Source organism: Cynoglossus semilaevis, chromosome 4 (genome assembly GCF_000523025.1).
Source record: "Cynoglossus semilaevis isolate Cse_v1.0 chromosome 4, Cse_v1.0, whole genome shotgun sequence".
Taxonomy (NCBI): Eukaryota; Metazoa; Chordata; class Actinopteri; order Pleuronectiformes; family Cynoglossidae; genus Cynoglossus; species Cynoglossus semilaevis.
Genome location: NC_024310.1, coordinates 11,586,047 through 11,596,102, shown reverse-complemented (window position 1 = coordinate 11,596,102; position 10,056 = coordinate 11,586,047). Strand labels below are relative to the sequence as shown.

At 42.4% G+C, this 10,056-nt stretch overlaps 1 protein-coding gene across 6 annotated transcripts in view; it reads left to right on the top strand.

The window, feature by feature from the left end:
* Nucleotides 1-10,056, top strand: part of schip1 (schwannomin interacting protein 1) — a 162,488-nt gene that overhangs the window by 147,957 nt on the left and 4,475 nt on the right. For 5 of the 6 annotated variants that reach the window (XM_017031982.2, XM_008309172.3, XM_008309175.3 and 2 more), the window contains 3 exons: nucleotides 7,228-7,346; nucleotides 8,388-8,505; nucleotides 8,634-8,831. In XM_017031982.2, coding sequence (XP_016887471.1) covers nucleotides 7,228-7,346; nucleotides 8,388-8,505; nucleotides 8,634-8,831 — 435 coding nt within the window. Of the gene's footprint in view, nucleotides 1-3,139; nucleotides 3,497-7,227; nucleotides 7,347-8,387; nucleotides 8,506-8,633; nucleotides 8,832-10,056 lie in introns of those variants that run through there. The other variant, XM_008309176.3, reaches the window with a different exon arrangement.

Genomic DNA, 10,056 nt, shown 5'->3' with positions numbered 1-10,056 from the left:
TGAATTCTTTTTATAAATAGTAACTGTAATATAATAATGTACAATTTGTCGACACTTCAGCTCCTCAGACGAGGCTCTTTGTGAGCTGGTGGGCTTCCCAGTGGGCCGCCCTCTGCTTCTTCAGCAGCTCAATTTGTTTGTGACACAGATCATCACCATGGAGACATTCTCCACATGTCACTGAGGCTGCAGAAGTTTCTGTTTCTTCTTCTCTTCTCCAGCGTTGAACCAGAGTCTTGAATAGAACAGAGTAGAATAGAATGGTCTTTATTATGACTGTATGGAAAGACAGTGAAACAGTGCAATAGAACACACACACACACACACACACACACACACATAGAAACACTCTGCAGCTCTGTTGGTCTTGGATGGGAGGCCTACAGGAGGTGCCAGGAACCTCCTCTCCCACAGTCACCCTCTGTTCTTCTGGAACAACAAGCTGTTCTCTCCCTCTGTCTCACCCTCTCTCCCTCTCTCCCCCTCTCCTCTCTCTCTCTGACCCACTGGTCCACCAGATGACAACCTGTCCTTGTGTTTTCTTCTTCATGGACAAATGTTTTAAAAAAACGAATGTGTGTGTTTGAATCCCATCACCTGTTTCCTGAGTGTCGCTCTTCTTTTTTTTTAAGTCAACAGTGACTTCACCTCTATGAAGTCAGCTTCAGTGATGGAGCCGGGGGACGCTGCGGCCCCACCCTTTATATCCTCACAATTACAGCTGACTCCTTCCCACACAGTCGTCCTCCTGGTGTGTGTGTGTGTGTGTGTGTGTGTGTGTGTGTCCTCCTCTGCAGTGGGGCTCTATTCATGAGACAGTTCTCTTTATTCTATACCATAATCCTCAGGGATCAACATGGAATCAGCCCATATCCTATGCTGTATTTATTCTATTTCCCTCTTGTGTTTGTGTGTGTCTCTGCGTGTGTGTGTTTAAGTCGTGCACATCCGTCCTCCTCCAACTCTCTCCAGATATCCATGCCGTGGGTTCAGACTGACGGATGACTGTAACCCCTGACGATCAGTATCACTTCTCCTCTCTCTCGTCTTCCTCACATCATCTCTGTTTCCTGTCTTTCTCCTTGGATTCCTTTTCAGAGTCTCGTCTTATCTAACAGTCAGATCCTTTAAATCATCGGTACCAGATCAGTACCAAGGCTTTTAAACTCTCGACCACAGCAGACTCAGATGACACTTCAATATAATGAATTCAATTAAAAAATCTAGTTTTTAGTTTGTTCACGTATAAATATAAAGTTTTTAATTCTAAGCTCTTGTCTAGCTGCCAGGTCTGCAGCCTTTGGCAGAAGAGAAATATATATTTTTATAGTATTATATCATCAGATGTATTACATAAATACCCTATATTTTATAAATATGGCAATAATGTTGACATTATAATTGTCATCAGAGAGATGAGGAGAAATTTACAATGAAAAAGAAAGTATAAAAATGAAAATTCAATCATATTAGTTTAACATTCGTTATTATGATCAGTCAGTGAAAAACCTGATTCTCAACATTAATTCAACCTCAGTTTTTTGTGGCTCTTTTTTTTCTGTTTAGGTTGAAATTGTAACAAATAAAACAAAGGTTCTCAATAAGTAGATCGTGGTCCACCTTTTGGTCGCAGAGGGAGTGCAGTTAGATCATGAGCAATTAAAATAAAATTTTAAAAAATTGATGTCATTCCAGATGCTGATGACTAAACTAGTGACCGTAGGTGAAGATTATTTTGCCACATATATTTAGTCAAAGTACCTCATTGTACAACATACAGCATATATGCAGTATATTCAGTTTATTTGAGCAAATATTTATTTGTTTTGAAAAAAAGAGAAAACAAATCAGTATTGTGGAGAAATGTAACAGTAGTCTGTGATCGGTCTTTCTGAGAGGATCAGTGATTTAATCTCTTCAACAGAAGTGTTCGCCCGTGTTCTCAAACTACCCCAGGTTCTGTAACAGTAAATCAGGAACGTAGTGAAATAAATTGAGGGGCCGACAGCGTTGTTACCTCTGAGTGCTGACAGAAGATAAAACAGAATCTAATTCTGTCCTGACTTTCATCAGTCTGAGGTTGGCGCCGTCCTCACTTTGGTTTTAGAGGGATTTATACCATTTGATGGAAGGCTTTTATTGCACTTAACGTAATGAAGTGTGAGATGGACCGTCCTCCACTCCAGTGTGTGTGTGTTCAACCCTGGAGCTGGGGCGCATGTATTATATATATATATATATATATATATATATAAACCTAAGGTAACTAATAGATTGTTAATAATATCTGGTGGAATAGAATTTGAAGGATTCTTTCACGTTTTCCTGCTGCCTGATGTGATCTGATCTGAATCTGTGTGGCTATGACAACAACGTGAGTCACTCAGAGATGAGATCAGGCCACGACGTGGAGAGATCAGAATGGAAATGTTAGGAGGGAGGAATGGGGGGAGGCAGGGAGGGAGAGAGACAGAGAGAGAGAGACAGAGAACGTCAAGTTAATAGTCCGTTGTTGCTCTGTCAGGGTTTGTTCAGCTGGCTGCAACTGTGGAACTCATGGCTTTGGAGTCTCGGTCAGGAACTATTTCTGAGGGAGGCAGGAAGCAGCTCACACACACACACATACACACACACCTCCTCTGTTACACATTTTAAAAACATTATTCATGCTTTAAAGTCAGGTTGATATTCTCAGTCACGTGTTCTGATTTAGACGAGAAACAGAAAATCAAAGTCAGCTTTAGCTTTGGGGTCAAGTCTGTTTTACAACAGAGGGACGAAACTGTGATGCAGTAAGACAGGAGACCAGAGACATCTGTTTAGATTGAACTTTATTCACTATATGTAGTAGAATGAAAAGTTTGAACTGGGTTCTGATGGTTCTGTACCTGTTGGTGTTAATTTTATGAGGGACAAACAGAAGGGAGGTGAACAGTGGGTTATTTAAACACCCTAGTGTGGTCCCACTGCTGAGGTGTGTGTTTCCACAGGGTTGGTGAGCAGCTGCTGTCCTCACGTCAATGAAAGAAAAAAAAACCCACCTCCACCAGAGTTTCAGTAGTTTCAGCCACTGTCTCCTCCCTTTAACTTTCAGTTTGAGTCCACCCTGTCCAGAGGGTGGAGGACAGGGAGGGTCCAGAACTCCTAGCCCTGACCATTGTGCTCTCACCGTCCTGTGGGAAAGGCAGGGACTCTGGGCTGAAAGGAAAGGCAGAGTTGGGGATAAAGAGTGACAGAGAATGTAGGAGAGACAGAGGAGCTGACGTTTGTTTATGTTCATGGTGGAGGTCCTCAGGGACATGACGTGGACCCAGTGGACTCCACCTGAGGAGACGGCCTGTCCTGGACTGAGGGGGAAGTAGAGAGGAAAAGACAGTAGGGCCGAGAGGGGGGGGAGTCACGAAAGGAGGCTCTGGATAATATGGAAAGATTTGACGGAGTTGATGATGTCATCAGTCGAGCGTCCTGTCTATATCTGAGTGACAGCCACAAAGAGGTAACGGACCACAGCTTTATCACAGGCTGCACCTGCACCTGCACCTGCACCGACTAACTAACAGACCAACTAACAGACCACCTAACAGACTAACCAGCAAACTAACTAACAGACTAACCAGCACACGTGTGTGTGTGTGTGTGTGTTAATCTCGTCATGTCCTGCAGCTGGGGACTCGTTGTTAGAAAAAGCGAAGACTTTCTCTGAATTCTCTGACTCTGCTCCATTCTCTGGGAGAAACGACTGATTCCTACAGATCCACAGTCTGGTCTGGTTGGAGAAGCTCAAATGTCACAGGGAGACCTATTGTCCTCCCTCAGCCCACTCCACGCTCCTCACCCCCCTCTGCTCCCTCCCTCCTTTTGTCTTTCCTTGCAGTTCCTTTTTTTTTTACCTTTATTCTTCACACACACACACACACACACTGAGTGACAGGAGCAGCCTTGCACTGACCTACAGCTGAACTGTAGGAGGGGTCAAAGGTCAGAGCCTTTATCTCTAATGGAATGCTGTGCTGCCAACACACACCGGTCTCATGTAACAGGAAAAGTCAGGCTGCACACACACACACACGCACACACACACACACACGGACATATCTTCAAAGACATCATAAAGAGACATGGTGTGTGAATTTAAAGGTTTGTGACAAATTATATATTTATTTATTTTGGATGTAGCTCAGTGGAGTGTGCCTTTGCCTGACACCTGGAGGGTTGTGAGTTCTCTTCCAGGCTCAGTAGGATATGTGCCACTAGAATCAGGAGCAGACTTTAGATTATGTTGAACTGTTAGAGAACATCTGTTTAAACTGTGAAGTTTACGCGACTCAGTCAAAACACACACACACACACACACACCTGACCTCACAGTGTGACCTGCTGTGTGTTGGTGGAGCTGTGAGCCCAGCTGCAGCTGACTGTGACTGCTGGAGAACACACCAGAGTCCAGCTCTGTTTGGATTCTCAACATCACACACAGTCACAACACACACACACACACACACCGGCTCCCTCTGTTTTATGCCTAATAACACACACACACACCTGGTGTTTAGCAGACCTGGTTTTTGTGTGTGAACACTGAGTTCTTGTCTCGTTCTTGACAGTTTGCTCAGAACTGATGAAAGGCCTCCATTACACAGAAGAGAGGAGAGCACTTAGTGGGAGAGGGGGTGAGGGAGGGGGTGAGGGAGGGGGTGAGGGAGCAGCCAGACAGTCCATATGAATACATGGAGGGAGTGGCTTAAACCAAGGTTCATGTGTTCTGTTGAAAAAAAGCCTCAAGTTTACTGTATGTTTAGAACTGACCCAGGATCAGTGGAGCTAATGAGTGTATTTGTATGGAGTGTATGTTAGAGGAAGTCAATGGACAGAGAGTGGGCGAAATGTGCTAAAAGGAAATCCAAACAAATGAATTAATAACTAGTTATATTTATACACTACTCTGTATACAGTACTGTATACACTATATATATGTGTGTGTATGTGTGTGTGTGTGTGTGTGTGTGGATAAATGCAGGGCGTTGTGTTAACGTCATGTTTATCTTCATCACCTTCATCTCACAGTGGTTCATTTCACACCTTTCTAATTAATTTATGGTGCTGCCATGATGACTGTTTTTACCACACACAGCCCACCCACCCAGACACACACATACACACACACTTGCTCCAGAGACATTTGAAGTTGTGATGTCATGCAGGACTCCACCAAACATCTTTTCTTTTCCTTAGTTCAGGTCCTGAAGACCAGAACATGACTCAGCTCTTTGGTGGCTCTGACTCAGTGACTCAGTCCACCTGACACACAGGAAGGGTCGGGTCGGCCCTTCCTGTGTGTCAGGTGAAGCAGTCAGGTGGAGCAGTCAGGTGGAGCAGTCAGGTGGAGCAGTCAGTCCTTCGCACCTGCAGCACCTTTGTTAACAAAGCTCATTTCCTGCAGTTTCTTCTGTACAGAAAGCTGACTGACTGACAGTGTGTGGAAATTCAAGTGTGTTCATGCTGATTCCCTGAACTACAGAAAGAAAACACACCCGTCACCATGCAGTGCCAAGTGTGTGTGTGTGTGTGTGTGTGTGTGTGTGTGTGTGTGTGAGTGTGTGAGAGCGAGAGAGAGAGAGAGAGAGAGAGAGAGAGAGAGGGAATGTGTGGTTGTGCCAACTGTGTCCTGTGGGCTCTTGTGTGGAGTGGGATTATGTTAATTTGTCCTTGGTGGAGGCTCCTCGACAACGCCTGCACAGCATTGTGGGAAAGCAGACAGACAGTGAAAACAAAAAGATAATGGAGGGAGAAAATGAGTGGGAGAGAGATGAAGGAGTGATGAGTGGTTTGAAGATGTAGAAATAGAACGGACTGAAGAGAAAAACTTACAAGTGGGAACGACCCTGAGGAGGGAGAGCAGAGAGGAGAGAAGTGGAGGAGAAGAGAGAACAGGAGTGTCACACCAGGTGGTGAAAAATCAGAATAATGTGTGAGGATGTAGAGAATGCTGATTAACCAGAACGGTACAATTTTTACAAGTAAGAATGTTTTTATTTATGATGTTCAAAACTCAGGACGTACAATTGAAACTGCTGTGATTGGCTGTGTCTTTAAAAGAAATGGTTAAGGATTACTGTACAGTAAATGACTTTTAGTTTTAAAAAGTCATGGACTTGGACTTGGACAGACAAGTGGATCATCACAGGATCCGGTTCTGCCTGGTTTGTGAAGCAGATATCGTTAATCCGACCCCTGACAGACTACCTTCTAGTCCCTCCTCCCCCACACACACCTCTACAAATACATTTACACGCACGTTCTTATTATTATAATGAACATTATTATTATTTATGTATTTAGGCTGTAAAAATAGATCTGAAGTTCTCTGGCGCCCCCCAGTGGAGACGCGCCTCACACTTTAAAAACCACTGAACTAAAATAATCTGTCAGATAAGCTTTGATGTAACAGGAAGATTTCGTGAACAAGTGTCAGCGTGAGTGACGTAATTTTACTGTTTCTGATTGACTTTGTTCTGTAGGTATTTAGATTGTTCCAAACTAAGGTTTCGCGTTAGAATCAGGGTTAAGATAAGAATGAGACGTTTGTTTGAGATTGTTGAAGTTAGAGTAAGAGGCCAGAGAATGTTTCTGTGTTGATCAAAATAGAAACACCAGTATAAGCTGCTATAAGTCTGTTTATTCTCCGGCGTTTCAGTGTAAAAAAAAAAAAGAAAAGAAAGTAAAATTGACGTGACGTGAGTTTTATGAAGAAACAGCTACACCTGCTGGCAAAGTGTGGTAGTTCATTATTATTATTACCATTTTGTTTTTATTATTATTTCTGAGGAGGTATTTTTTGGGGGGTATGTTTTGGATACGTGGCTTAGTGGTGACAGGCCCAGGCCTGTCACCACTAAGCCCCAAGTATCTGGTTGTTGCTGGTTAGAATCCCCAGATATTTGTAGAGGTAATTATATACAGTTAAATATAATAAAACATAATAATATAATAATATATTATCATATTATTATTATTCATATTATTGTTATAGTACAAAACTATGTGACTATGTATTTGCATTGCATTCATGCATTTATAGATAGAATAACAGCAGCAGCAGGGGACATTTCACCCCCATAGAACTCACCCTGACCTCTGACCTCCCCCATAAATCTTTTGACTGTCTGTCTGTTCATCATGGAAGAAGGTGGTAAAAATGAACTGTATCTTTATGTTTTTCTGCTGCAGGCCCAGAAGAATGAGAGGGAGTCCATCAGGCAGAAGTTGGCCCTGGGCAGTTTCTTTGACGATGGGCCGGGCATTTACACCAGCTGCAGCAAGAGCGGGAAACCCAGCCTGTCCTCACGGTAACGACCTGCTCTGTCTGTTCAGTCACCTGTTCAATGACCACAAAACTTGTGACTGGTGTTTGAGTGAAGAGTACACAAAGGTGACAACAACAGTTAAAGGTCAAAGGATGACTTTTGTTTTTTTGTTCTCAGACTTATGAAAACACTGAAAGTCCAGATTTACTGTCAGAGACGTTCAAGTGAAAATATAAAAATAGATTAGATGACAGGAAACAGGGAGTAGGAGTGGATCCTCATGACTCTACTCTAATTTACCCACAATGCCACTGCCTCTCTCACTGTGTCTTACTGGAACTACATGTTCCTTAAACACTCTCTTTGTATTCTTGTGATTTTATGTATATTTTTTTGTTAACTGTGTTAAAGCTGTGATGTTTCAGTGACAGTGGTTTCCTGGAAACGTTCACACGCGACAGTGCTGTGTGAAAAATGAGACACAGTTGATTAAATCAACATCGCAGCTAATTATCAATGTTAATGAAGCAGCTTTTAAATCTGTGTTGTGAAATACAACAGCACTATTAGTAATTACTATTATTAATAATATGAAGGATAATTTTAATAATAAAACATTATTATTATTATAGGCCTTTAATTAAAGCTCCATTATCAGTCAATAATATTAATTTGGTGGCATGTGTTTTGGCCTTTTTTGGATTGGGTGTGTGATCAGAGGGTTGCTGGTTAAAATCTCACAACTAGCCTACTGCTCCTTTTTCACAGAGGGCTTAAATGCAGAAAACATAGTTTAATATTTCCATTAATACATGCATTTATCTGCAGTATCTCCTCTTCTATTATTTCTACTCTCCAAAAACCAATAATAAGTCGATCACACGCTCTCAAATTGTAATTGGGTCTGATCAGATCTATACTGGTAATCAATACAGCCTGTCTGTATTTACTGCTCTGAATAAACCAGGTCATTGATCCACAGTGGGTTTGAACTGCTCGCTGGCGTCTCTGCTGTCAAACCCATGGCTGTACGGAGGATCAGTCCATATTAGAAACCAAAGTCCTCTGTCTCTCTACCTGCAGGCTGCAGAGTGGGATGAACCTACAGATTTGTTTTGTCAACGACAGCGGCAGCGATAAGGACAGCGATGCAGACGACAGCAAGACAGAGACTAGTCTGGACACACCTCTGTCCCCCATGGTAGGGACCATTGATGTTCTGTTCCACCAAAGCTCCTACTGTACAAATTCAACATGATAATAACAAAAAAAAACCACAGTCAAGAAGAGAAGTTTTTTATTTGAACCTGTCCTGTCTCCTTACTGCAGTCCAAGCAGAGCTCGTCCTACTCAGACAGAGACACCACAGAGGACGACTCAGAGTCCCTGGAAGACATGGACTTCCTGAGTCGACAGAAGAAGCTGCAGGCAGAGGCCAAGCTGGCCCTGGCCATGGCCAAGCCCATGGCTAAGATGCAGGTGGAGGTGGAGAAACAGAACCGTAAAAAGTCCCCAGTAGCTGATCTGGTAAGTCTGAGACACACACACACACACACACACACACACACACACGCGCACGCAGAGGTAGATGATAAGAGAAATGCTGCCATTCAACCGCGTCCATCTATAATTCATTTGCCACAGAGTACTTCCTGTGGTGTTTATGGATGTAGTGATGATCCGTTCCGAACACACTACTGTCACCTACTGGTAAAACATTTATGGAACATTTAGACTTACTGTATAAACCAGAAACTGCAGCAAAGAAATATTAGTTTTGGATGTGACAAACTTCAATAATAATCCAACTTAAAATCCAAATTAAATCTTTTTTTAAATCTAAAATAGACACTTAATAGACACACTAAAAAATGCAAATTATTGACTTGAAATGAGAACAAATAAAACAGAACATCTCTTAAAGCAATGACTAAATGTTCTGTGTTCAGAGAAATTTAATCACAGTGTAGTTGTGGATCAATTACAATTAATCATGATTAATTGAGAAGTCAACATTCCTAATGTTGATGATAGGATTTTAAGATCCAGGAGATTCAGTGAAACTAAAACATTTTATTATTATTTGATAGACTTTCTACCCATGTGTAGAATGCATGACATTTTTATCTGATGTCCACAAATTAGCTATGAACTATGACCATTAATGCATTCATCTCGACAGCCATGAAATGGACACCTTTGGTTTGTGGGATTATTTCTCTGTCAAAGGCAAACAATGAGTGTATGTTTATCTGTGTGCTGGAAATGAGTTTTCTTTTGTTTGTTTGTTTTGCATAAAGAGAGAAGCAGAAAGAGAGAGAAGGGGCAGAGAAATGTAGACATACAGTAAAAGAGTCAGATTTCACAGTGGACTCAGTTCAGTTCCTCAGTCTGGTAAAGATCACATCTGTAGGCTGGTCTGCCGCTCAACACTGTCACAGTGTGCCACAGAAACTCACACTGTGGTCACCAGACTAACCTATTGACTCACTGCTCACACACTGCTACAGTGATCCACCCACCCACACACACACACTGCATCTCTGACATCACATTTCTCTTTATGTCACAGCCTTGTGCTTGTCCACACAACTGAAACTGGTTATTGGGCAACATAGGGAAGAAGTTGCATCAGCGCTAATGTGAAAGTGAAAATGAAACCAGGGTGAGAAGAAACAGGCGTTACACACGCACACATACAGAGTGATAGACACTGTAGGGACAGAGGGAGATTGTGTTCAGCCGTAAGTAC